The sequence below is a fragment of the Colletotrichum lupini genome, chromosome 3 (assembly GCF_023278565.1).
Source record: "Colletotrichum lupini chromosome 3, complete sequence".
In the NCBI taxonomy this organism is placed as follows: Eukaryota; Fungi; Ascomycota; class Sordariomycetes; order Glomerellales; family Glomerellaceae; genus Colletotrichum; species Colletotrichum lupini.
This window is the reverse complement of record NC_064676.1, coordinates 2,994,500-3,021,525: the sequence shown is the minus strand read 5'-3', so window position 1 is coordinate 3,021,525 and position 27,026 is coordinate 2,994,500. Positions and strand designations below refer to the sequence as shown.

The following is a 27,026-nucleotide window of genomic DNA, read 5'->3' as shown; positions in this document are numbered from 1 at the left end:
GGTTGATTTGTTTCCTAGCGTGTACAACTACGCCAATCAAATCTTCCATGAAGATGCAAGGCTGAAAGCTCCATTAAAAAAATTCTGGACGTCCTCTGCAAGCCGCCCGTCCATTCCCACCTCGATCCGCTGGTGCGCCCACGACCGAACGAGACAAGAAAATCACCACCGACCGGCGACAATGGCAAAAGAACAGCCGTTCGAGAAATTCTCCGAAGAGGAAGAGGTCACCTCCTCCGAGGAGTCAGAATTTGAGGAGGAAGTCCCCCGCCAACGCAAACCGAAGCCCGTGTTCGACGAAAAGGATTCCGACGAAGAGGAGCTCGAGAAGCTGGTCCTGGGAGGCAAGGCCGATTTCCGCGAACAGCTCTTCCGCAACGATGTTCTCGGCGATAGCGAACGACTCGAGAGAGAACAGAACCTCCAGCTCACCAAGCCGGACGACGAGCCCACACTAGAGGAAGTCGCTGACCACGATCTCTTCTTCCTCGACACCGGAGTCCCCGCGGCAAAGGGCGGCGCAAAGGCGGGCAGCAAGCAAGAGCCAGCGGCCGTTGACGAGAACGCGCCTGCGTGGGAGGACAGTGATGACGAGCGATTGACCGTTTCCCTAGCGGCCGCGACGAGGTTACGAAAGCTGCGCATCACCGAGGCCGAGGACATGGTCAGCGGCGCAGAGTACAGCAGAAGACTGAGACAGCAATTCGTCCGCCTCAACCCGCTGCCAAAATGGGCGCAAGAGCCTTCGTCCGAGGGAAGGCCCGCAAAGAGGAGAAGACGCTCCTCGGCCGCCGCCTCCGACTCCTCTATTAGCTCCGACGAAGAAGGCAGCGATACGAACCTCTCCGCGGCGCCCCTCGAGAAGTTCATGCGCGACGTCCACCGCCTCGCCGGCAAAGGCGCTGCCAACGGCGGCAAAGCCCGCCTCCGCCCCGAAGTCATTGACATCCAGCGCACGCGCGAGATCCCCGACACCCACAAGGCAGCCGTCAACAACCTCTCCTTCCACCCGCGATACCCCGTCCTCCTCTCCTCGAGCGTCTCCTCCGTGCTCTACCTGCACCACCTCAACCCGACGGCCCACCCGACGCCGAACCCGATGCTTACCTCAGTGCAGGCCAAGGGCGTCGACGTCCGCCGCGCAGAGTTCCTCTATCCGTCGGGCGACCAAATTTTCTTCGCCGGCCGGCGCAAATTCTTCCACAGCTGGGACCTGCAGACGGGCAACGTGCAAAAGACGTCGCAAATCCAGGGCCACAGGCTCGAGCACAAGACCATGGAGCGCTTCAAGCTCAGCCCCTGCGGGCGGTACATGGGTCTCGTGGCGTCGACGCGCAAGGGCGGCGGCATCATCAACATCATCAGCACCGAGTCGAGGCAGTGGATCGCCGCCGCCCGGTTGGACAGCCGGCACGGCATCGCCGATTTCGTTTGGTGGAGCAACGGCGAAGGCATGTCAATCCTCGGTCGGGACGGCTCCGTCGGAGAGTATAGCGTGGCCGAGAAGCGGTTCCTGGCTGTATGGCACGACGATGGCTGCGTGGGCGGCATCGTCATCGCGCTGGGTGGCCATCAGGGCCCCGAACTCCTCGGCGACGACAGGTGGGTTGCCGTCGGCTCCAGCAGCGGCATCACCAACATTTACGATCGCCACACGCTCGTCAAGACGTCGTCCAAGGTCGGCGAGGTCGACGTCGAGCAGCGGCCCGAGCCGACGCGCACGTTTGAGCAGCTCGTCACACCCATCACGGTGTTGACCTTCTCCCCCGACGGCCAGCTGATGGCATTCGGCAGCACAGAGTCCAAGGACGCGCTGCGCCTGGTTCACCTCCCCAGCTGCACCGTCTACAGGAACTGGCCCACGGAACAGACGCCCCTGGGCAGAATCACGAGCGTTGCGTTTGGGCGGAGCAGCGAGCTTCTCGCGGTCGGCAATGATACGGGCAAGATTAGAATGTGGGAGATTAGGAGTTAAGAAGGGTATCCAAAAAAGAAAATTCGGTTGGCATGTTTGTGTATTGAGGTTAATTATCTGGCGTGAGGGCCTGTCTTAATTGCATCTTCCTGCATCAAAAACGGGCTGTCCTCTGTGCTCTTGCCATGTCGACCTTTCACTCATCTCTCATTATAGCATTAGAACCTCCCAGCATTAAAATCTCATCTTGCGCCGTAGGAGCGGAGCGGATCACCCTTGGGGAGCTCCTTGCTGGACATGAACATGCGGTTCTTGCGGCAATACCGTCCGAGCTGGGAGGGATTCTTGAAGAACTCAACCTCGCCCGGTCGGTTCTCAACACTGAGAAACTGCTTGATGCTGACGTGGACTGTCTGCAGGGCCTTTGTTCATAGGAGATTCACATTGTCAGCCGCCGATATATCACGCAGTGCTTCTTGAGGGTAACTCACCTTTCGGCATTGGGTCTTGGTGGGCAGATCCGCTTCCAGACCCAGATCACCACAGAGACGCTGCCAGTCGGCCAGCTCTCTCTTGCCAAAGTACTCCTCCCAGCGCGCGACGAGGTTCGTCTGAACCTTCGCCTGCTCCTTCTGGGTCAGCTTCCTGTTCATCCTTGGCGCGCTGTTCTCGCCGTTCGCCTTCTCCTCCTCATTAGGATCGACGTTCTTGGGGTTCTTGAGGTCATCCAAGGCCTCCTTCAGCTCAACACAATCCAAGATCACATCATTACCCTTCTGATCATGACCGTCGTCGTTGCTGCCGCCGTCTGCATTCTCCTCCCTCTTGATGTTCAACTGGATCATCATCTCCTCAATGTCGCGAAGATCGGCGCCTCCTTCGCCTCCATTATTGCCATTCTCCTCCTCCTCCTTCTTGATGGTGAGCTCGCCCATCATCTTCTCCAAGTTCTGCAGCTTGGCGCCTCCTTCCTCAGCTGCGGCCTTCTCCCGGGCCTTGCGGGCGGCGCTCTTGGTTCTGCGAGTCATTGTCGGTTTGCAGGAAAATGAATGAGGCCGTATCTGAGAGAAGTGAATAGCGGATGAGGAAATGAGAAATTCTCAACTCAAAAGAGTACGAGAATGAAGCATGAGCCGATGCCGATATGCCCGAAAGCGGTTTTATGCGGGCGCTCCGTTTGACCCGTGCTGGTTCAATAAGGGGGATAAGGTCGCACAAACCCGCCGCGGAAGGATGGCGATCGCAAAAGGTGGGAGAAAAGGTGAAGTGAGGAACGAAGACTCACTCGACTGAGGGGCAGGCGTTTATTGTTCCGCTCGTGTATTTAGGATAATACTCAGAGCCATGGAGTATTGCGTCTCAACTTTAGAACGTACATGGACCCTGAATGGCGCAGCATGAGATTGTCTCTGGTCTTAGCACAAACCTTGATCCCAGTCACATTTAATTACAGCAAACTCAAACCAGATCCAGTGCAAGGCAAAGACGACGAGCAGGGGAATCATGTTCATTTACACGTCAAGAGACGTTCAAGTACTGATCGATGGCGGATGGGATTCTCTGTACCGCGTGGTCGTGTAGAGACAGCCGAGCAAGTTTGACTCGTCCAGTAAGGCGCTCGGGGTGTACCATGTAAGACAGACTGAAAGACATGCCAAGTTTAGAGTAGCCTCGGAAGAGACAAACATTTCCCCGAGATAACCATCTGCGCCTCTTTGCCTACATAGGGGTAAAGAAAGAATAAGAAACAAAAATTCCACAAAATTGTGTATGATACGATTACACTATTGCAGCACTGCTCTGAAACACTATCATTTAGAAATAAATCTGGAGATCCCGTGGTTATGGACTCCGAGATAACAGTTCAAGGCACTCGAGGTTTAGATCCCATGCAAGTTTGTTCGTTTACCTACCCTTGCCACGAGCCTCGAGCTTTGCTCCATTGCATTTCCAACTGTTGGTGAGTGGCGGTATGGCGGGCGAGCGCTCAAGGGCGGTAAACGCAACTTTCGGGACACAAACGGCTCAAGTTACACAGAAGTCTTGATAACAAGGCTGACCTGGATCAGAGCAATGTCACAGAGGACGCACATATACCAGATCTGTTACAAACGAGCATATAGAATGAGTAGTTCATACCGGTTTCTAGATTTCGTGCTTTTGATTGCCTAATTCTAGTAATAGCGACGTAAACTGCGCTTTTGATCAGGCAAAACAGCCCGCCATGCATCGCTTGCGCGCTTGCGTTGAAACCCGCTGTATCAAAATAAAGTACCCCAAACGCCAATTCATGCCAACAACCGGATTTCTGCCCGGGTGGCCGCTGGACCTAGTCTCCGTGCCGCCGTCCAATTCCCCCCAAGTCATCATATCATCATATTTTTAAGAATCCTCCTGTGACGTTTATCCTTCTATCAGTCCCGGCAATGCGTTCAAAACGCGAAAGCGTTGCCCAGCCCCAAAACTCCTGCACCTCCAATTCCCCTGCTCTCGCTATTGCGTCGACTATTGCCAGGCACAAGGACCATGCCCTTATCGTTGTCGAGTGTCAACAGTACTTGCGATGGCCGTCGTTCTAGCTTCCCCTGGCTCTGTAGGGCTCTGATACCGACCAAAGCACCACGGAGACCAATGTCGAGACGACGCGGTTCCTGGAGGCCGAAGAACCCCGCAGTCGGTGATGAAAATTGACGTTTATGGCCGAATGATCCGCCGAAGGATGCGTAACTCGAGCTAGGACGGGCAAACAATGGCCGAGGGATCGACATCTTGCGCATGTGACCGAAGTAGCTGTCGCTCGAGTCGTCAAAGTGATATGATCTTCTCTGCGGCGACCAGTGCGAGAGAGACATGGTTTCGTCGTGAACGGTCGCATCGCTGGAGAATTCGGGGAATGGTACGGTAGGCTCTGAAGGTTCTGAGTAGTCCGAATCCTCAGTTTCAGTCATCAACGGCGGAGTAGACGGTTCACGAGTTTCCTCTTTGTCGCTGAACGAGGGCGCCGAGTCCGATGTCGGCGTACGAGGAGCTTCATCCGAGACGGACTGGGCCTCGGTCAGGACTGGAGGTTGTGAATCTCTGTGAATCTGCTCGGAGGAATCAAGAGTCGGCTCGACAGGTTCCAGGGGAACCGCGGACAGCTCAATGGCTTCGGGGGTAGGAGGAACGTCGGGAACAGCGGGCTCGTGTGTTTCAGGAATAGAAGGGTCCTCGGCAACTTCGGGAGGAGAATCCTCAGTTGCTTTGGGTAGCAAGGGCTCGATTGCCTCGGGAATGTGCGGGGCGGTGGTAGGTTCGATCGTGTCAGTGGAAGACGTACAAGAATCGACTTGGATAGTCGAAGCCAGAGCGGATGGCACATCCTCAAATAGAGAACCTGACTCCATCACCTCAACAGCAGGCGGTAAAGCTCCCTTCTCGAGATCAAGGGAAGGCGAAGCTGAATCAACCCGATTAGGTGACGCCGTCGCAGAATCGAGAATAAGGGGTGAGAGTGGCCCATTGTCGAAGTTGACGGGAGAGTTCAGCCCAGTCTCCGTCGCCGTTGCAAAGCTTGAAGGGCTCGACATGATGGCGAAGGCAGATGTAGAGTCTGCGTCATGGAACTCAGCATCAGAGTCGTCCTCGTCCTCTTCGACGATGGTTTCAATAGAGTACTCTAAGAAACCTTCGAAGGATCGGGGAGGGGTAGAAGGCCTAGCTCGTGGTACGTCTGGAGTGATGACGATCACTGGCTGTTGTTGGCTTATCGACTCCTCGGCATTCTGTACTTCGGCTTCAAGCAATGCTTCCGACTCCGGTGCGACCGACTGTTCGTCGGCATCGACTGGTTCGCAGCAGTATTCGAGCCAACCTTCTAGAGCAGGCTCTTCAGATGGCTCGTCGACCTCCGCGGCAGGCGATACCGGCAAACAGGCGGCAGCAGACTGGACCTTGGGCTCCGACTCAGCAACTTCTTCGACCTGGACAATCACATCCTCTGATTCTGGCGAAGGCGACGGTTCCGAGTCGGTCAGTGACCGCTGTTCGGAACCAGAGTCGGTTGATACCAGAGATTGTCTGGAAACAGACCGGCTGCCTTTACCCAGCAGGCTGAACTGTCGTGGGCCGTTGAAGCGCTGCATCGTCGGTGTCGGCGGCCCTACTAGTGAGTCGTCGACAAGGTCGCTATCGGAGGTTTCTGAACCGGCAATGTTCGGATCTGCGTCAAATTGTTGAGGGGTTCCCGAGAGCGTTCGCATAAAGGTCGGCGTGATCAAGAGGCTATCGTGGGGCGTGCCAATGTTATCGTCGGCAAGGCTTGGAGTAGACGACGAGGATGGATATGTAGTTTCGCCGTCTTCAGTCATCGAGAAGGACAAACTGCTGCCGCTGCAGTCGAGCTGATCTCTGGAAGCGATTGCTTTGGCTGGAGTTTCAGGCTGTTGCGAAGGCCCCACGGTGTCATTGACGCTTCCGGCCATCGTTTCAACCCCACTGCTATTCTGAAGCGTTTCATCTTCGAGGATCGAAGGTTCGGACGACTCAGTGAAGCTGCCATCGAAAGAGTCCGGCACGGCTCCATTAGGCGTCGGGATCGGGAGCGGGCTACTAGATGGTAAAGCTTCCATCTCTGCAGGGTCATTCGCTGCAGGAACTGGCCGCTCGACAACGCGAATGTTCTGTGGCTGAGAGTCGTAGAGAGCGCACGTGTCTTTCACCACCAAAGCAATGTCGGATTGGATTCGGCTCTTGAGTTTCGACAGGAAATTCTCCTTCACAGTCTCAGGATCTTCGTCTTGGCGCTGTCCCGTCGCGTAGTACGGCGAACGGGCCACGAGGGTCTTGTCCAAAACCAGGTGGCCACGCTTGTGAACCATCAGAGTGATACTTATATCGTTGCCTCCGAGGATATCCGCAACGCCGGTCTGCACTCTGTCCAAGATGGCTTTGACCGTTCTCCGAGAATAGCAGGCAGTTGAGTCGAGGCAGACAGCAAATGGCTTTTCGGTTTTCCAGCCGCGCCCGGACAGTTCATAAACTGTGACTCTGAGGTCGTCCATCTCGTTCAGTTCCTTGTCAGTATCATCTCGCACCGCTTCAAAGGCATGTTGGAGCTGGCTCAAGAACTGGTCGCAGTCGAGACCCTCAGGGTGCTCGAAGAGGAGCAGGTTGCTATCAAGCTCGCGGCGCAGGTGCCTGTGATCCAGTCCAAGTTGATTCCGTATTTGGAATCCGACATGAACGGCGTTTTGCTCAGAATGATGGGACTCGTCAAGGAAGTCAAATCTGTCACGAGATTGGCGGTGATGCCTATCAAACGCCATCTTCCTAGCATCCAAGGCACGTTGCATCGCTGTTGACAAAACCCACGCCATATCTTCTCCATGGGACAAGGTTAGCGGGGAGCTCTGCTTGCTCTTCAGCGTGATAGTACGTTGCCATTCTCTTTGCCTGCGTGACTTGCATCGACTCCGGAAGGATAGAGTGATCTCGTAGCCGGGGACGAATTCCCAATCTTGGGTAGCATCAATGAAACGCGATTGGGGGATGTGAAGGAGGGAGACCGGGTTGCTCAAAGGTTTGAGAATTTCCAGCTCGCTAGAGGATCGCTCACGTGTCCTCCCTTGCGTCCATCTGAAAGACTTGTCGTGAAGCTTCATAAAGGAGCCTATAATGCGGTCTGTCGAGCGAGCGATCTCCATGGCAAACGGCTTATCCATGGGATACTTCTGGTACGAACTGAACGTTTTCGTTGCCCATGGTTCCGGGCCTCCGCGATAGATCTGGTAGGTTAACTCAAATCGAAGCGGCTTTCCTTCCCCAATCTGTGGGATAGTCCGCTCGAGGGCGGTTGAATCTCTGCGGGTGAGAAGCTCATGAGAGCAGTGGGTTAAGCGACGTATAAGTGCTTGACATAGTTGATCGGTCGGTTCGAATCCGTACGATGATTGGTATTGTCTCTCATAGGTAAGATCCAAAGACGGCTGAAACCTGATGCAGACTCGGATAGCCAAGCCACCAGCAGGCGAGGGGGTGTTGAATTTGGGGTCGTTGAGACCAGTTGCGGTTCGAGGCCGCCCCGGGCTTGAAAGAAGAAACCTCCTCTGAAAGCCCGAGGCGCCGGAATGCGACGTTGAAGGACGGACGAGATCAGACTCGGCCATGTCCGTCTAGAGTTGTGAAGGTGAGAGTAGCGCCAATGGCCATTCGGTTGGTAGTGTTGAAAAAGGGAGTTTGAATCTCAGTTCCCACCAGACTCAAACCGAACCCGTCAGATGGTGTCCGGGGGAGGGACAACGGGGTTTTTAAAAAAGCGGTTTCGACGGGGAAGAGACAAAGTAAGGTAACACTGGCTGGCCCTAATGCAGGCAGTCTCCATCAACAAGTCCATAAAAAGGACGGTAGCACCCAGAGAGGAAAGGTTGCTTGGGACCAAAGAAAGAGGAACCAAGAAAAGTGACGAAAACGGGTAGGAGAAGGAAGCGTAGGCGCTGCAGAAGCAAGAAAGCCAGAAGCACCAAACAAGAGGGCAGCACCAACCGCGCGGGCGGGTCACGCGAGGGATATGTATGAGATGTTATGGCTACGATTGTGGTGCGGTTCTGACGCGCCGATGCGAGAGGTTGGGCGACCCATGGCATGATACGCCCAGCGTAGCTTATTACAGGGGAAGCCTAGCCAACCGGAGGAGCCTCTGCGCAGGAAGCTTTTCTTTGCAGGACAACCTCAAATTACTCTTTAGGTAGTCCGCTGCTCCGGATGCCTTTCCCAACTTGGTCTACCAGTTCAGGGTGGTGGTGTGGCCGTGTTTGTTTCTGGAGTATCCGTACGATAAGGCTGATCATGGCTGATGAGCTGACAGCGAGACTGAGACAGTGGGAGCGGGAGGCAGAGAAACCACAGAAGGAATCTATCCATATTGGTTGGTGACCGAAGTGGGCGCCAGCGAGGTGATTGTCAATGCTACCCGTACCCGCATTGCCGGAGAAGAAAGCAACAAGTGAAATTCATTCAAGGCTCGGTCGGATTGCCATGGTGATTTCCCACGGGCGGCTGCATTGTTGTAGCGTCGTAGCGAATGGCGGCAAGACAACACAACAAGACAACAACATCTCAAATCCACCAGCCATATCCGCTCTTTTCGTTGCCTTGGGTGCCATATTCAGCGAACCCGCGCGAAACCCAACATCGCAGACTCAGTGATGCCCCAAATGAGTCAGCAGCGGCGCAAGCAAGCAGCTTCCAAATAATGGAAGTGGCTGTTTAGTCGCCCGAAATATGCCGCTTGGTCGTGGACTCCTCACTTCTGCTCCTCTTCGCTGCATGCTGTGCCTTGAATTGCGCTGTCCTGTCCTGTTTCTGAGGCTGGCATGTGCATATTACTCCGTAGTCTCCTGCCTCATCCAACGCATTGAAATGGAGTTCGCGCTTGACATAAACACAAGGGTCAAGCGAAAGCAGGTGGGGATTGAGCGGATTCCGTACCCCTTATGGCTGCGATTTCTGCAAGTGGTCGTCGGCGTCAGCGACTCAGCAGGCCCATCGACGACTCAGCGCTCGCGTGTCCGTAATAATCCAAGGATTCAGATATCAGGCAATTGGGCAGACCCGACTCGGGGGATGCGGGCCTGGCAAACTGTCGTACAGCACACACACAGTCTGCAGAAGGCTGGATGCTCCGGGCTGGGCGCCATGGGCTGAACCTGGGCGTCGGAAACTCTCGCTAAGGCGCCTGAAGGAACCCGAATCCGTCACCAGATCCTGGCATGATCTCCGTCCAAACCAAGCTGCCAGATGCCGGGCCAAGGGTGAAGCGTGGGAGAGGAGAATTACGGCACAGATCGGAGAGGGGCGGGCTCACTGGAGTCACTTCTGGCGCCAGCTGCTGTTCCTCCTCCTCCGGCCCCCGGTTTACCGTTCGAGATTGGAGGAGCTTGGGAATCGTGAATGTCTCCAAAAACGACTAACTCGACCCGGGCTGGTTTGCATGACGACAGTCGGACCCGAGCGCCCGTTCTTGACCGCTGCTAGACTCAGCCGTCCGCGCGAGACATGTGCCGAAGGGATTCAGAAACCCAAAGGGATTGCATTTTTTTTCTCCCGGATGGCAAAGCTTGGAGTTGACCCCCGTAATACTATGCCTCCCAGCCAATGGTGACTGTTGCATGACTGTCAAAAGGAAGGTCTACATCGCATCGATCTCTGCGCCCAGTCAACGTCCCGCATTTCATAAGTAGGAGCTCCGCATATTCAAGAACCCGAAAAAGGACCCCAGAATGTCAAGGGTCGACGAGAATCCATGTCCAAAACCCACCTACTAACACCATGTCGATGTCGTGGTCTTGCATCTTGCCCACTCCAATGGGACAATCCACTCACAGTGGAAACCGTGGATACTCTCCTGCGACCACTCAAAGAATCGAGAAAGAGAAAAATACTCGTCGCTTGCAGGTCCGAGTCCTTCTGCGCGTGGAATTTGGCGTCATGGCGCCAGCCACGCGCCTTTTCCGCTCGCCGCCCGTCTCTGGAGTCTGCCGTTACTGGCTCCTTACCGCTCCGAGACCGAGGGTCTTTGTTCAGGCCGGCATTCCCGCTGCCGAAGAGGCATGTGGCCGCCGCCTGCCTCAGCATCTCTTTACGAATACAAGTCGTCTAGAATGTATGGTTGGTATACGTCGTCGGGCCATCTTGGCAGATAATGGGCGTCATGGAATGCATCCAGACTTGGTGCAATGCAAAGTCTCAGGGTCCCACCATTCTGCTTCTTCGGTCCCCTCGGCGTCTCTGTTGCAAAAAACGCCCTCTGGAACCATGCTGCGATCTGCCAGATGCTAGTGTAGGTTCTCTGACTCGGGTGAATTGGACGGATGGTGGTCCGTCCGAAGTCGTGGCCAGCTTCGAGACTCCGCCGACGCACAGAATAGTTCGTCTCGATCGAGCAGCAGATGATGCATCGAAGCCTGGGTCCGAGCTCGAAGTTGTTCAGGATCCTGAAGTGATTCGACGGCCATCCTGGGGTAGTCGACGACGCGCCGTCGTTGGTCGCCACCAATCGTAGAGTATTCTTGTCGCGGCCCGCAAACGGTTCCACGCTGCCGAACCCTCAGTGTCTTCAGGTGAGCGGCGGTCGTCATCGATGGCTAGTTTCGAACCGTCTCTACGCGGGTGACCCTTGAAACGCCGGAACTTGGACCCTGTCAGTGTGCCAAGCATTCTCCCAACGACTGAGCTCACTTGATTAGTCCTGAGAATGGAGAGTTGAGATTGAGCCCGTGGCCATCTTTTATGTTGCGTGAGAGATGGTGATAGCAAGGCAGTGGACAAGAAATGGAGGACCCATTTATACATGATATCGGCTCTCTGCATAGACTGCAAAGCTTGGTGGTTGGACCTCAAGCAATGCTTTCTGCTGCTACCGCGACCGCGTTACAAGGCGATGTCAGGCTATTGGTTATGAGGGGTCGGGAATGTGACTAGCTTTTAGCGACGAGATACCTAAACGAAGTCAGTGCCGCCCGCCCTGCTCGTTCATTCATAGACGTTATGTTGTGACAGAGTCGAAAGAATCCGACCTACAGTCAGAAGTGATACGGATATGCTCACAGATCAACTCGATGAGGGCTCAACATACCTGGGCCTGCTTTTCATTCCTTTCCCACAAGTTTTGCTCGTCTGGAGGTCTCGCTCGTTTCTGTTCTTCCCACCAGTGTAGTTGTTAACACGTTCGACGTTTCGTTCTTCGGAGGTGAAAATTTGGCCATAAGGAGTGAATACAGGGGCAATTTGACGGCTCGTAATGTACCAGAGCGATCGCAGAGTACACGACAAACCTGTCTCTGTCGAAGATGCGGGTTTGCCTCGCAGGCGTATTCCTCAAGGACACTTCTTAGTCACCGCCAGCACGATACCGTCTTAAGTATTCGAAGATGGAGCTCTTTTGAATTGCCTCTTAGGCCACATCGCCGAAATCTGATCTCCGAAACGGCACGATCAGTCTCACCCTGAGTGAAGATCATCAACCAGGGATTAGTGGCGGATATTTTTGACATACTTGCCTTCACAGTACCTTACCTAAAAGCATAGCTATAGTCGATCTTACCCGTTAATGACACGCGCTCGTACTCGATAGACGACGGCCATATATGACCAAGGGAAATTGAGTTCCGAGATACTGGGGTTCAGTCAGCTCGAATGGACTTCAAGTAGTCGAGATGATCTGTACTTACACCTCGGGGACAGGCTTCGCGGTATGACCGTGGATATGTTCATCCTGCAGATACTCCAGATCAGCTCGGCTGTCAGAGCTGGAGTAGCCTCCTTGATCCAACCTAACCCCTTCAAGGATGGAAACGCGAAGAAAAAGACATCGATTAACCCTACAGGTTAAGTGCTCAAGACTGATGAGTCCCATCATCATGTCAGCCTTGTCATGGATGTCAACGCAATCAATAGACGCCAACCGACAGATGACGGCAGGGTTTTGTTCAAGGACATCGCATGGCATGCAAACCAACTGCTTGAGACATTTGCTCGTAGTTTCGATGTCGCCACCATCTCTTCGCTTTTTGATAGTGTGGTCAGGGGGGCCGTGACATGGAAGATGTGGGAACTTGAGGATGGCAGGTGGAAGGTAGCGATGATTGAGAGAAGATTTCTCTTGCTCAAAGTAGAGTATGGATCGTGATGGAAGCCTCGAGTGTGGGAAGGTATAGGCCGGGTGGGGTCCTACTAGGAAGGAGGCAGGATTACGTGACGAGGCAAAAATGTCGAGTTGTTAAGAAATGGCCTCGAGCTGTCATACTCGATGGCAGGTGCGGCCATAGATCGATACGTCTTTGACCCGTGCTATTCACCATTAAATCAAGCAGATCCTTAAACAGCACAGATGCTTGTAACAGTCTCGATAATATTCTTTGTATCTTGGATACCCACCCCCAAGCAAACATCTTGATCGTGAAATGCCGCTTTGCTGGAGTGAAAAGGAGGTCATTTCTCATCAGCTTTTCTGTATTCCAAATCCGCCCATCACTTCTTTTGCACAAAAGCCTCATTCTCTGAGAAAGGAGGAGTGCATCTCTTCTCTTTCCCTCGAGATGGAAACTCATCCTCTACGCTCCCTAGACGTAAGATGCCTCGCCCGCCGCCTCTCATCTTCGGTCAGAACCCAAATCATTCCATCCTCCTCCCCGTCATCCGGCTGAGCAGAAATCTCCTCCCACTCCTCCTCTTCCATGTTGGCCACCATCAAGATCTGTGAGACCCTCGCAAACGGCTCTCTGACGCCGTAGTTGCCCTTGGACACGGTGCTGACGATGCTAGAGAAGTCGCGCTCCATGCGGATAACACCATAGGCGTTTGCCCGGGCATCCCAGACCCTGCGTTCGAGCACACGCGAGAGGTACCGCGCCGTCAGGTCATGGAGCGTCGTAAAGGTGTGAGGCGTCATGAGACGCGCGACAGGCTTCATGAGTTGGTCCCAGCCGTGCTCAAAGCGACGGGACACCTGGTCTAGCATCTCCTCCTCGTCCTCGTCGTTTTGTTGAGCAAACTCAGCTAGCTCTTCTTCCGTCAAAGAGTAGTCCACGTCGCGGAAGGTGTCGCTGAGCACAGGCCGAAGGCGTGGTTGAACGACCTGCTTGAAGAGAACCTGGAGTCCCTCGTTGAGAAGCTCGGTGGTCTTCGTGGTGAAGGAGCTTTGCAGTGTGTTGAGAGCAGAAGCCACGAAAGCAACGTCCTTGTCGAAAGGGAATGTGTCTCTAAGTGATGCCTCATGAGCATCGCCATTTACCTTTGGCGGGTCGTTTGTGCTTCCGACGTTGGTCGTAATGATTCGTCCGAGGTACTCATTGGCAGTATCAAGACTGTTGATGAGGACGATGAACTGGATGATCCTGTCTTCTGGCGGGAATCCTCCTTGCACAATTGGTTTGGGGTAGGACTCGTCTCGCATCTTTCGTTGAATCATGCCGACAAAGTCTGAGCCGAGGACGCGACCGATGGTGGGAATGACGGATGAGATGACGTCTCTTTGAGATGTCGATATTGACTTTTGGATAACGGCACTGACGACGTACATGACGTCGTCAACCGCAGAGATGATGAATGCTTGGTTTGTGTCAATGTGCTTGTTCATACTGAGAGACAGGCTGCTCGCTGGCGACTCGTCCAGTTGGAACGCCTTTTCGACTGATCTTCGGAAGAAGAAAGTCATCATGATGTTATAGGGGGATGTAAGCTTGTCCGAAACCTTCTTCCTGAGGTTGGACTTGACGACAACTTCCGGCACGGACAGGGGAGCGTCGTCGGGTGTAGATGGGTCCTAAAGGAGTCGTTAGTAACGTGTTCGTAGTAGTAGGGAGGCAATCAACTTACGCGAGTCTTTCCTGCTAGGAACTTGGAGTATAGAGACCACCGGCCGAGCATGATTGCGATCTCACTTAGAAGGCCATCGACCTCCTTCATGTTGACGCCCTCATCCTCACTAGCTCGCGGGTTCGCGCCGGCGCCCATGGCAGGCGAGTTGACCCGCGGGGTTCCGCCTCTCTGTTGAGGGAGGAAGCTCTGCACCAAGAAAGAAAAGGGGTAGCTCTTGACGTCCTTGAGCCGCCTGTCCACGTCTCGCTCATCGCTCCACGAGTCGAGGACAATGCCTCCTTGTACGTCGGCCTCCTGCTGCAAACGCTCAATGACACGAACCATCTTGCCAGATCCATAATGCAGCTCCACAAGACCTCCGTGACCTTCCACAATGCGTGCAATATGGTCGAACAATCTGGTGAGAGCATTCGCATAGAAGAAGCCTTCTTTCCTCGCCTGGACACCGGGACTCTCCTTCAATACCGATCGCGCCGTACCGGCCACGCCTTGGCAAACATACCGCCCATATACGTCCAGACCAACGTCTCCTCTTCCAATGAGCGGGAACAGCTTGAAGAACCTCGTCACCTTGGCACCGTCTCCCTCCTTGGTCGCCTTCTCGAACTCCCTGAGGAACAGCCCGCATAGACTCTCCTTGGCGTTCTCGAGCGTCACCCACGGGGGGTCGGGAACCTCGACGGACGGTACAATCGACGCCGCAAATTTGCCCTTGGTGATATCTTCCGGCACCTGCGCCGCCCGCGCAAGGTACGCCGCGGCCGCCTCCCAGTCCTGCGGGGCACCCATGCTGCCCACGACGCCCTGGACACAAGCCTTGAGCTCGACGACCTGCTTCACAACCTCGAGTGTATCCTCGACCCGGCTCTTCTCCAAGTCCAGCTCCTTCACCTTATTGCTCAGCCGCCCCGCCGTGTCCGCGGCCGTCGAGAGCATGTCATTGCCAACGGACCGGGCAGCAATGACCTGACTACCGAGCCCCGCGCGCAGCAGGTCTAGTCGTCCTAATTCGCGGGCGAGGTCGGCCTGGGAGCCTAGGAGTGCGTCGAGACGGCTGGTGATTGTAGATTCGCGGGCGTGGAGAGCTTCGAGGGCAGCATGCACCTCGGCGACGCTCGATGCTGCGTAGATGCTGCTGGTGCCGCTACAGCTGGGTCGGGCCGCAGCGCTGCTGTGTGCGCCGTCGGCGGCATTGTCGCTGTCCGCGCGATGGGAGGAAACGCCATTCGTGAGTGTTGACATTGGCGCGAGCTAGCTGACGGGTGCATAGCTACCTTGGCCTGCCAGCAGAGGTAGGGGGGTGTTGTCTGTGCCGTGAGGGTTGAGGTCCAGGTCAAGGTGTTAGCTGGCCCGAAGTGCTAGGTAGGAGGTTCGGTGAACCTAGTTCACCGATAAGCGAGGTTAAGGTGTGGGCGCAAGGGAGGAACATACTTTGGGCTGATCTGCACAGCTGTCCTATTCCAGAGCATCGGACGAAAGCAGGTAGTGATTTTGTAATTGAATTTTGAGAAGGCCGTTAAAATTATTTACCGTATTCAGAGTTTTATATATATGCTAAGGCCGTTGACTGGTACGATTCCCCCGTACCTTCGCATGAGTGATACTTCCGCGTCTTAGTCTACACTGCCTGACTGTAACCGCCCCCCATGCGCCGTCTGGCATACTTCCAGTACTTTCTAAACTCATCCGCCCAAAACACCGTGCTGCAAAGCATCAAAAGCCCCAACAGGTCGAATAAGCTCAAAGCCTCTGTCTGGAAAACCTCCTGGAGCCAAGGGAAGTAAATGACAAGCAACTGGCCTGCAATGCTGAGAGAGACTGCCCAGTTGAATAAGGTGTTTGAGAAGAGCCCAACCTCGCCTCGCAGAACTGACTTTGATTCGGATCGGCAGGCCATTGCGTTGAACATGTCAAAAAATACAAAGCAAGTAAAGGTCATGGTTGTGTCGCGGCGATTAACCTCGCCATCGGCAAGCATCTCGCGTCTATATACGAGCATCGTGCCCGCCATAATGATGAATGCCGAGGTCATTACCCTGTAGAGCAGAGCCCTCGTGAGTACCGCATCGTTCCGCTTCCGAGGAGGCCGATTCATTACATCGGCATCAACGGATTCTACGCCAAGAGACTGAGCAGGTGGGCCATCCATGATGATGTCTGGGATATTGTTAGTCTGGGCACAACCTTCTCTAGAAGTGAAAAGACTTACTGATCCAAAGGATCTGCATAGCATTCAGCGGCGATTTGAATCCGAGTATTGTGCAGATAAGTACCAGAGACAAACCGGCTGCGCTTGTGCTCAGCTGGAATGTCAAAAAGTTCTGGATATTGTTGAAGATTCCCTTGCCCTCTTCGATTGCTCTAAGGATCGTTGAGAAATCGTCATCCGTGAGAATCATATCGGCAGCCTCCTTGGCCACATCAGTCCCGTGTAAGCCCATCGAGATGCCGATGTCCGCTCTTTTCAGTGCTGGTGCGTCATTGACGCCGTCTCCAGTCATGGCGACAATATCACCTCTGGCCTGGAAAGCCCGAATGATCTTGAGCTTATGGTCCGGATTCGTGCGAGCAAAGATGGTGGTGTGCTGAATGGCGTGGGAGAGCTCCTCTTCTGACATATTATCAACGTCCTCTCCCCTCAGGACTGGCCGAACTGCAGCTTGATTAGAGGCGTATTCGATTGGCTTCGCAATCGGCATGCCAAGCTGCCTGCCAATCGCCACGGCGGTCGTCTCGGCATCTCCTGTTATCATGACGACTCTGACACCTCCACGCAGAAGCCTCCTAATTGACTTGCCAACTCCTGGCCTTGGCGGATCGCTCATGCCGACCAGACCAGCAAACGTCAAGCCCCTGTAGGTTTCGTCGACGGGTTGGGGAGTGTTGGTTCGGCTAGTCGGCGCAAGTGCTGTTCTGCCCCTAGATCTAGAAACTGCGCCGCTGGCGAATGCAAGTACGCGGAGGCCCTTTGACGCCATAGTCTCAGCAGCTTGCAGGGCCTCTTCACGACGCGTAGAGTCAAGGACAATCTCTCGGCCGTCCCGAGTAAGATAGGTGTCACAAGCTTCGAGGATTCTGTCGATGGATCCTTTCATGTAGGCGAACTCCTTATTGTTAGTTCCAATGGTAACACCCATCCATTTCCGCTCAGAACTGAAGGGGGTCTCCGTCAGACGCGGGCCGATAGACTCGCGAACGTCATGTTCCTTGAATCTGTCAAGCAAGTCGAGCATGGCAACGTCCGTAGGTTGGCCACACCAGCGCGTGTAAGTCGAAGTGAAGTCAGCTCCTTGAGTTGACGATAACACAGCTCTTGCAGCTGCACCGTTTTCAGTATACTGCTGTGCTAAGCGACCATTGTTCGCAATGTTACCAATCCGTAAAATACGTAGAGTAGCAGGATCGGGCTTGGTTTCCGTCGCTTCATCATCGGACTCGACATCAATGGCATCGTTAGCACCAAAGTACCACATTTTGGCGGTTGTCATGTGGTTCATGGTAAGAGTACCTGCGGCATGTCAGCAACCAGCTGGTTCAATCTCCCTCTAGTCCTTCTACCACACACCTGTCTTGTCGGTACAAACAACATTTACTGAACCCAAAGTCTCTACCTTGGGCATTCTGCGTACGATGGCGTTATGGCGAGCCATTCTATGAACGCCCAGAGCCAGGGTTACGGTTACGATAATTGGCAGACCTTCCGGAATAGCTGCAACAGCAAGAGAAATCGAAATAGTAAAGATTTCCAACAGCTTCTTTCCTTGAAGCCAGCCGACTAGCGAAATGAGTCCAATGACCACGAACGAGGCTTTGCTGAGCTGAGAGCCTAGGTCGTCCATGGAGAGTTGGAGAGGCGAACGAGGACTCTCTGTTCCAGACACGCTAGTCGCAATTGTTCCGAAGTTGGTTTGTCCGCCCGTTGCAAAAACAATGCCTTGGCCGTGACCAGACCTCACCAGCGTGCCCATCCAGGCGATGTTATTCTCGCCACTCCCACCTGCATCACGATTGTCGGACAAGGCAGATGGGCTCGGAAGCTGAAGCGTGTCTGCACCATATGCAGGAGATAAGAGGCTCCGCGCCTTCGTCTCTGCGGTGATCCGCACAGGCTCGTTTTCTCCTGTGAGATTTGACTCATCAATCGTGAGATCTGCTGCCTTGGTGACCCGAATATCCGCCGGAATACGATCGCCCGTGGTGAAGTAGACCAAATCTCCCGGCACAAGCTGTGAGGCCATGACCTTTGATGAGGTTGCTTCCAGCATTTCTTCCCCAGGCGTGGTAGATCCAACTGACTCTGTGCCGTCCATAGGTCCCTGTGGCGGCCAAGTCGGAGTTTTGGCGCTGCCGGGTGTCTTGCTGATAGCTGAGCGGACCAGATGGGCATGGGCCGGAACCAAGTGACTAAGAGCCTCTATCGACTTCTCTGAGCGGTATTCTTGCACAAAACCGACCGAGACCACGATGGTCACGGCGACTGTGATGCTGACTGCATCATCCATGTTGCCCAAAAACAAGGACGCTCCGGCCGACACGAGCAACAATAAAATAAGCGGCTCTTGGAATTGTTTGATGAAACGAAGCCATAGCGGTTCTGGGGGTTCGTGAGGGATCTCGTTCGGACCGTAGTCGCTGAGTCGAGTCAAGGCTTCGGTTGGCGATAGACCGTGGGTAAGTGACGTTTGAAGGCGGCTGGCGGCTTCTGCGGAACTCATCGAGGAGAACTCGTCGGCGGTGCTCTATGCAGACAGAGATTAGCTAGATAATGAGGATATGGAAGTTAAGGGAGCCCATTACTCTTGATTGCGCTGATGTGGTTCGAATGTGGCCTGGCCTAGATCGCGATGATTCCGTCTCCATAGGTTCCATGGTCAAACCATTGATGCTCGGCATCTTGGCCGCCAGAGGCAATAAAGCTTCGCCATCGTCGGAACCCTTCCTTTTATGCCACGGCCACTGCATATCTGCGTATGGCGAGGCAGAAATCCCTCGGTCACGGCCTTGGAATAGTTGCAGAACGCCCAGCGCCGATCATCTGTCAGTGTACGAAGCGAAAAGGAGGCATGCGCCCAAGCGAAAGGATATGTCGTCGGAAGTCAGAGTACGTTCGATTTGGGAGGACTAAAGGTCCTTCGTCGCCAAGGTATCAATTGCGGGGAGCTAGGTCCGAAGACATAGTTTCGTGGAAGCTGGTGACTGAGTGAAGGCAAGCGGATGTCGTGGTAAAAGATGAGAAAACGTGTGCCTTCGGCTGGAATAGGTAGCAGATGCATGGCCAAATCTGGTACCAGGGACAGGGCGTGCGGCGTGCCAACGCGACGCTTAGTACGGCGGGTCCGTGGCTGTTGTACAGGGGGCCCTGGAACGAGGACTCGGGATCAGTGTCGCCGCTCCGCACATCCCCGTGGATGGCTGCTCCAGTGCCGTAAGCAATCCAGACATGGGCATGCACGATATCAGTTACATGTCTCATGGCTGCAACGTCAAGTTATCCATGCCATAGGTAGGTATACAAGGGAACGAACGGTTCTAATTTGACGACTTGGTGCCAATGCCAGTGTACCTATCGTACTACTCCTGCCTTGCTCAAGTTTGTATGGGAGAGAAAATGCACGGGGCCTTTCACCATCGAGGACAGTTGCACCGAGTGAGTTTCTAGAGCCTTCAAATCGCAGCGCGAGGTGACACCAACATTCATCTTTGAAAGACAATTTGACTTGCTGCACGCCAGATTTAGCCAGGGCCTCCAGGTCCCAAAGCATGGTGATCATGTTGGGGATTCAAATTGGAGACACTGGGCCTCCAATGATATCTCGAGAGCTCACACTACCCAATTTTGGTTTCATCTCATGTGTATCTCCAAACGGACCTTTAGCAGTAGGAACTCCTCGCCTCGAGATTCCTCAGCTCAGCTTACAGTAGTAGCTGCAGCTCAGGTGTTTACCGCATATGAACGATGCGTTGTGGGTGAGATGAACGAGGCAAAAGGATATCCTGTTAGAAACCCAACTCGAGCTGCATGTTCCGCGGTACCTTGACACCTCAAGTGGTATTCACCATGCATGGTGCCTGCTTCGACTTACAGCTTCCTTATTGGTAAAGCTCCGTTCCTCCTCGTACCTGAAAATGATTAGATAAGGCATGGGAAGTTGGCATCCCTGCCATGTACTCTTCACACCGTCACAGGACGGGCAGATACCTATGACCCGCTGCTTCCGGGATGGTCGCCGGGTCAGCAAGTTGATGATCCAAGAGCGGAGCAACGGTCTCACGTGATGTGGCTGGTGCCACCAAATTCTGCGCGGACCAATCCCTGCCCAATCCCAGCCCCGTCAATTTGCGTCCACCGGCACGGCGTCGAGAGAGAGAAGACCACCACACCTTGACTCCCCCCGTCCTGCTCATTTCCTCCATCTCCCTCATCGCTGCACATCGCGCTCTTGCTACTATTGCTATCGCTGCAACTTACTTTTCAGCCTTTCGCGATCCTCACGACTTGCTTCATGTCACCGCGCCTCGTACTCCGCGCGTGTTAGACTTCGCCCCGACCGCTACATCCCCAACGCGACCCGATTTCCCATAACAACGCGTTTTCGTGTTTACGAGAGCTTCCGCAACCACCCCTCCAACACCGGCGCGCGTCGCTGCCTATATACCTAACGAGGAGTAGCTCTTGCTTCTTGCCTCTTGCATCAACACCCTCGCGTCACGAATCGTTGTCGCCGCCATGTTCTATTCGGAGACGCTTCTCCAGAAGAGCGGGCCGTTGGCCCGCGTTTGGCTGTCGGCCAACATTGAGCGCAAGCTTTCAAAGACGCACATTTTGCAGTCCAACCTGCCGGACAGTGTAGAGGCTATCATTACGCCTGGCCAGGCCCCGATGGCTCTTCGTTTAAGTGGCCAGTTGCTGCTGGGTGTTGTCAGAATCTACAATCGCAAAGCCCGTTATCTGCTCGAGGATTGCAATGAGGCTTCAATGAAGATCAAGATGGTGCGCTTCTTGCCTTCTACTTGGATATTTGACGCGTTTTACTGACTTGTGTAGGCCTTCCGCTCGAGTGACAATCACGACATGGCAGCCGCCAATCTCTACGTCAACAACCGCGAAGCGCTGCTGCTGCCTGACAAGATTACTCCACTAGACAACCTGGATCTCCCGCCGCCTCCTGATGCCGCTTGGCTTTTGTCGCAAATGGACGATGTCACAGCTACTCCAGTCGGTCGCAAGGGGCGTGTCAGCAACCGCGACATTAACCTTCAAGAGGATTTCAACAACAGCCAATTCCTCAACCAGGCGGACACCCTCGATGACGAACTGGAGCTTGCACCTATGGAAGATCTCGATCTTGAACTCGACTTTGGCATGGACATTGATGAGCGACCCACCCGCATGGATACGACCATCGAAATGGGAAGAGACGCGCCTCTGGCTCGCTCAGTCGAGGACGACATGTTCAGCGAGCTCGACATCATGCCGCGAGGCAAGGACCAGACCGAACGTGAGCCTTCACTGGGTCTGAACCTTGACTTTGGCGACGACACCGTCCGTATCGCTGACGAGGAGGGTGACATTCAAATGGGCGATGACGACTTCCAATTCCCTCTCGGCGATCAATCTGTTGTTCCCGGTCTTGCTGGCGGTCCTCTGGATATGCCTCGTGGTCGTATCTCCGAATCACCACTGTCGGAAATCGACCCGGAGTTCGCGAGAGAAGTTGAGGAGGAGTACTCCCGTATCCAGCACACAGATCTCTATGAGCCAGATGAGGAGGAGGAGCATACAGTCATTCGTCATCCCCAACGAGCCAAGAAGAGGAAGGTTCTGTTGCCTGACGAGCAGACGATGCTTTCAAGCACTCACATCAAAGACCAACAAGCCAACCACGCCAATATCCTCAGAGCTCAATCGTTCTTGCCTAGAGATCCTTTCGTTCTGGCTCTTATGGAGATGCAAAAGAGTGGCGGCTTCGTCTCCAACATCATGCTTGACGGTCGCAGTGCCGGTTGGGCACCTGAGCTGAGAGGAATGCTTTCCCTCGAGGCTGTCAGCCGATCAAACGAGTTGAAGAGGAAGCGGGATAGCGGAATCGCTGATGTGGAGAGTGACAACGGCGCCACATCCAAGTCGCCTCGCCTGAATGTCGAAGAGGATGACGCGTTTGCTGTCGAAGATGCCGGGTTGGGCAACCAAAGCATAGCGGCCGATGGCACTATTCTTGAGATCCCGGCTGATGAGGAGGGCATTGCTTTTGGAGGAGACGACGACAACACCGGCCGACCTGTTTCGCGCGAAGGCAGCGCCATGCCCGACTTTGACGAGACAACAGCTCCTGCCGTCCACCCTCAGGACAGTGGTCCGGTTTCTATGGGTACCAAGCACGCTGTCCACGTGCTAAGAGACATTTTTGGCCCCGACGCCGAGCACGACGCCGACAAGCGCAAGAAGACTGCCGTGGTCTTCCAAGACCTCCTTCCCGAGGGGAGAACGACGAAGGCTGACGCCACCAAGATGTTTTTCGAATGTCTGGTCTTGGCCACGAAGGACGCGATCAAGGTTGAGCAGGGCGAGACACTCGGCGCACCTATCAAAGTCCGAGCCAAGCGTGGCCTCTGGGGAGCCTGGGCTGAACGCGAAGCAGGCGGCGAGATCGCCGAGGAGGAGGAGCTCAACCAGCCCGAGCTAGCAGCAGTCAGCGCCCCGGCTGTTGCGGTGGAGGCATAGACGTTCGCTGCTTGCTTTGGCGAAGACCACTCGATTAATGCATAGCTTTTGGAGGCTTGGCATGTAAAGTAACCGTTCTTTCTCTCTGTTGGACTACGTTTTGGGGTCGGTCCTGGAAATGGCACTCTGCCAAGTGGCGTTTGGAGTAAATTGGGAGGCTGGAGAGATACCAGATGCTGTTGCGGCCTGGGAGGGTGGGAAAAGCATGATTTGGGAACCCGAGCCGCATCTTCGTCGTTTGGAGTGGCTTATTGTCGGTTTCTACTGGCTTTTTTTTCTGTTGGACTGCTAGTATAGCTTGTTTTTGATTGAGGCCATGACGGGCCTGTAAGGATACCTCAGTACCTAGTTAGCTGATCCCATTGTCAATGAAGCTAGACATTTCAATCATCTAGATACCTCAAGTGAGCGGTTGATAGACTGCAATGATATTTTGAATGCAATAGTCTCTGTGCCACGCCCTTCTAGCCCTAAAACATACCTCACTACAGACTCGTGTAATCTATGAAAACAACTATACAAACTTTCCTCATCAGCGGAGCCACCATGTTGTGAACAAGTGCTCGCTAGTATCGCAAGATTACAGATGGACCAATAATTGTGATGATTGGTTCATGTTGCACAATTCGCATCTTTCGCATGTAAGAGGGATTGAAATTGCTCAGCGTTGGTCACTTTGTGAACACTTGTTCCAGCAAGCTAGCAAATGAAGGCTTTCTAGCTCTTTGTGCCATTACCCCCATTTGGAAACATAAGTCTGTCAAATTTCAAGATTTTCAAGCACATCTTCAATAATGTATCGGTATCCTGGGAGGGAAAAGGAATACGATTCGAATAGCATGAGCATGAGTGAATGAGCCATTCCATGTCACTTTCTAATATATCCGCCCTTATATCACTGGTTCTATCAAAGTTCAAAGATTCTTTACGTTGCCAGCCACCACTAGTCATCTTCATCTATTCCTTGAAACTTGGTGATACGAACGTAGAACTCCGTCGAAAATGTTACCAACAGCAACTTCAATATATAGATCTGGCAAGCATGCTTACCTTGTTAAGGGGTGGGGGGAACGTATCCGCTGTACTACAGGACCACCTGGAGCGACTGGCTGGATTTGACACGCGAGGAGGACGAGGCCTTCCTGATAGAAGTACGAGAGGATGCTAAGAACCGGACTATTGATGGCTAATGGCCGGTGTAAGAAACCCTTCTTAGTGTACCGATTCTCACCTGCATCTCGAATCTGCAGTATCAAGCTTGGAGTTAGGCAGTACCTTACCGAAAGCCTACTGGAGAAGAAAAACACTGCGCCTTCAGAGAAAGTGTCCATGGAAGCCGTCACTTATACGGAAACATAGCTCACCGTCCAGGATTTGCTATTCCTACGTAGCCAGTACTACATGGCGGTCATCGACAATGCCTTCCTCATCTACACCCGTGATGAGCTCAGAACTGAAGCCACATGCGCCTACATGCCCTCAGATGTTACAGCTCTAAAGTATAGCGTCTCCTAAATCACTTTGTCATTGACATGTCTGCTTATTAGTCACGAAGGACCTCGTCTCCGCTGGCATCAATTGACACAGTCTTGAACCACGCCGCCCTAACATTCTTACTGCAAGGGGCTGGTTTACTAGTCAAATGACAAGTTTCGGGCAATCTTAATCACACAGTGTATTTGCAAGTAATGCTGGTGACATGACACTCAAATCCGAAAGAAAGCCCGCCAAGCCCGGCACCCAGCGTCCGGCAGCGACGTGGAGCCCTCAATGCCCTCTTCGATCGAAGACGAATTAGAATACCTATGTTTATGAGGGCCCTATTCACATCGCATGTGTCAAAGCCATGGGCCTGATGGCTTCAAATTGTCTTCTTTCATGCTAATAAGGGAAACCTCATTTGCCTCAGCTTTCGACCTCGACTTTACCTCTTGCAAGGTTTTACCTTGGGTACAAAGGTGAAGCAGAGCTTTTGAACTCTCCAGACATCCTTAAAACGATTAGGCAATGCTCATTTCGCGAGCCTATGGTAATGCGTTTGAATTGGAATCACCATGAAAGCCACTTGACCCAGTCAGTTACCTAAGAATTATGCTAGACGTTATTGCAGCGCCGTCAGGGGTACGTAAGGTGGTAAGGTCCCTTGAGGCACAGACCATCCGCCTGATTGATAACGATAAGACGTACAGGACAATTTACCTCCTGAACTGTACAGAGTACGGGACAAACTACCTATCTTCATTTCCAGGTCGACCTCGAGGCTTTGCGATCCACGTCTTGAGCGACTCGGATTTTAATTCATCTGAATCTTCTTTGTATTCTCGTCACTCCTTTGCACTCGAATTTTGGCTCCAGAGAGTTCGCCTTTCCTTTCCTTCACTCGATGCCTCTTCCCCCTTCCACCAAAAACCATGGACGGTGATCCCAAGGTTGAGTCGCAGCTCGACTCGTTCAGCTTGACCTTTCCCCTACCCTATCGCATTGGATTCATTATTGTTCTCGGTAGGTCGCGACTGCGCGCAGACTGAAATGACACGCTGACTATGGCATAGCCGTATGGGGCTGGGGTGTCAACCTCCACTACCTGCACAAAGTCAAGATCGATGTGCCCTCCCTGATTCGATATCCCTCGCGATCCTCTCCGACACAACCGGCGCATCACCTATCGACTTACCGCCTTGCGACCGTACTTTCGACGGTCTTCCTTCTCTCGATTTCGACGTTCTGGATCTTCTCCCGTCGAAACCCCGCCCTTGTCATCGAGTATGACTGGTTACCGATGACCTACCTGGTCGCCCTTGCGGCCCTGTTCTTTGTGCCCATCCGCAACTTTTCGCAAGGCGGGCGATCGCGGTTTCTCGCTACACTGCGACGCGTGAGTATCGGAGGTATAGCAGAAGCAAAGGATGGGAAATTTGGAGATATCCTGCTCGCCGACGTATTGACGAGCTACTCCAAGATCCTGGGAGATCTTTACGTGGTGCTTTGCATGTTCTTCACGCCGTCAGGGTCTTCGACTGCGCGACCGGACCGAAACTGCGGCGGAACAGTGATAGTGCCGCTCATCATGGCAGTGCCTTTCGCGATACGATTCAGGCAGTGCATCATCGAGTACTTTCGAGTCCGGAGAGCGCCTTACAAGGAGTCAGTCGGTTGGGGCGGACAGCATCTGGCCAACGCCACCAAATACGCCACGGCTTTCCCCGTTATCATCTTCAGCGCACTGCAGCGGAGCGTTCCGGCTGATCAGCCAGCGCCTGGATTGAACAGAGCATGGCTGGTGGCAGTGCTGGTCAACTCCCTTTACTCGTGGTATTGGGATGTTGCCAAGGATTGGGATCTGACACTATTCTCGTCGGCACGCGAGCGCAACAATCCGGAGCACCCGTTCGGGCTTCGCCGGCGGCTTGTTTTCCAGCAGCCTGTCATCTACTATGGTGTGATCGGGATGGACTTGATGCTGCGGTGTACCTGGTCGCTCAAGCTGAACGCACACTTGGACAAGTTTACCGACTTCGAGAGTTCCATCTTCTTACTGCAGTCACTCGAGGTATTCAGACGATGGGTATGGATTTTCTTCCGGATTGAAACAGAGTGGCTGCGGAACAACACGTCGGGACTTGCGGTGGACGACATCTTGCTTGGGGACTACCAAGGCAAGTATGACTCTGATGAAGATTAGGAGCTACGCCAGCTTCCTTGATGAGATAGACCTTGTAATGTACGTGTGTGACTATAGGTGCCTGGAGTTATTGGTCTAGACGGAAGCGGATCTGAATAAGATCTTGACCTGGGCTTAGATTTCTGTATCAACGAATCCTTCTTCTATGTATTCTAACAAAACATGGGTATACTTCTGTGTGTCTCCTCCAGCGCGCGTCTATCCAACCGCTCCAACTCACGTTACAATGTCCAAGAAAACCAAGGTCGCTGCGCAGTGTTCGGCTCCTTCAACTTATTGAGGCAGTATCCGTTATGGTTCCTCCTTACCTTGCCGTTACACTCACATCGACACCCGATTCCTCCATCAAT

General features: G+C 53.7%; 8 protein-coding genes across 8 annotated transcripts; 5 read left to right on the top strand and 3 right to left on the bottom strand.

Moving 5' to 3' along the window:
- Positions 1-181: 181 nt before the first annotated feature.
- On the top strand, positions 182-1,975 carry CLUP02_05677 (U3 small nucleolar RNA-associated protein; the record flags this gene model as incomplete). The annotated part of the gene is made up of 1 exon (XM_049284683.1): positions 182-1,975. The coding sequence occupies one exon, from the start codon at positions 182-184 to the stop codon at positions 1,973-1,975; it is 1,794 nt and encodes a 597-aa protein (XP_049141826.1).
- A 182-nt stretch (positions 1,976-2,157) lies between these two features.
- On the bottom strand, positions 2,158-2,943 carry CLUP02_05676 (uncharacterized protein; the record flags this gene model as incomplete). Its single annotated transcript, XM_049284682.1, has 2 exons — positions 2,158-2,337; positions 2,407-2,943. 2 exons carry the CDS (start codon positions 2,941-2,943, stop codon positions 2,158-2,160), a joined length of 717 nt encoding a protein of 238 aa, XP_049141825.1.
- Positions 2,944-3,043: 100 nt separating this feature from the next.
- CLUP02_05675 (uncharacterized protein) lies at positions 3,044-4,038 on the top strand (the record flags this gene model as incomplete). The annotated part of the gene is made up of 5 exons (XM_049284681.1): positions 3,044-3,164; positions 3,369-3,492; positions 3,735-3,810; positions 3,881-3,955; positions 3,985-4,038. 5 exons carry the CDS (start codon positions 3,044-3,046, stop codon positions 4,036-4,038), a joined length of 450 nt encoding a protein of 149 aa, XP_049141824.1.
- Positions 4,039-4,347: 309 nt separating this feature from the next.
- Positions 4,348-8,061, bottom strand: CLUP02_05674 (uncharacterized protein; the record flags this gene model as incomplete). Its single annotated transcript, XM_049284680.1, has 1 exon — positions 4,348-8,061. The coding sequence occupies one exon, from the start codon at positions 8,059-8,061 to the stop codon at positions 4,348-4,350; it is 3,714 nt and encodes a 1,237-aa protein (XP_049141823.1).
- A 405-nt stretch (positions 8,062-8,466) lies between these two features.
- CLUP02_05673 (uncharacterized protein) lies at positions 8,467-8,643 on the top strand (the record flags this gene model as incomplete). Its single annotated transcript, XM_049284679.1, has 1 exon — positions 8,467-8,643. The coding sequence occupies one exon, from the start codon at positions 8,467-8,469 to the stop codon at positions 8,641-8,643; it is 177 nt and encodes a 58-aa protein (XP_049141822.1).
- Positions 8,644-10,176: 1,533 nt separating this feature from the next.
- CLUP02_05672 (calcium-transporting P-type ATPase) lies at positions 10,177-19,745 on the bottom strand (the record flags this gene model as incomplete). Its single annotated transcript, XM_049284678.1, has 22 exons — positions 10,177-10,271; positions 10,336-10,490; positions 10,543-10,999; positions 11,059-11,083; positions 11,132-11,309; positions 11,529-11,754; positions 11,856-11,898; positions 12,020-12,068; positions 12,124-12,506; positions 12,647-12,742; positions 12,830-12,866; positions 12,927-12,951; positions 13,010-14,216; positions 14,270-15,523; positions 15,547-15,630; positions 15,704-15,722; positions 15,895-16,429; positions 16,482-17,780; positions 17,838-19,011; positions 19,070-19,272; positions 19,395-19,523; positions 19,568-19,745. The coding sequence occupies 22 exons, from the start codon at positions 19,743-19,745 to the stop codon at positions 10,177-10,179; spliced, it is 7,851 nt and encodes a 2,616-aa protein (XP_049141821.1).
- A 135-nt stretch (positions 19,746-19,880) lies between these two features.
- On the top strand, positions 19,881-22,994 carry CLUP02_05671 (uncharacterized protein; the record flags this gene model as incomplete). Its single annotated transcript, XM_049284677.1, has 7 exons — positions 19,881-19,919; positions 19,948-20,235; positions 20,320-20,388; positions 20,459-20,544; positions 20,600-20,777; positions 20,943-21,263; positions 21,318-22,994. The coding sequence occupies 7 exons, from the start codon at positions 19,881-19,883 to the stop codon at positions 22,992-22,994; spliced, it is 2,658 nt and encodes an 885-aa protein (XP_049141820.1).
- A 2,411-nt stretch (positions 22,995-25,405) lies between these two features.
- Positions 25,406-26,676, top strand: CLUP02_05670 (EXS family protein; the record flags this gene model as incomplete). Its single annotated transcript, XM_049284676.1, has 2 exons — positions 25,406-25,496; positions 25,547-26,676. The coding sequence occupies 2 exons, from the start codon at positions 25,406-25,408 to the stop codon at positions 26,674-26,676; spliced, it is 1,221 nt and encodes a 406-aa protein (XP_049141819.1).
- Between the last annotated feature and the right edge of the window lie 350 nt (positions 26,677-27,026).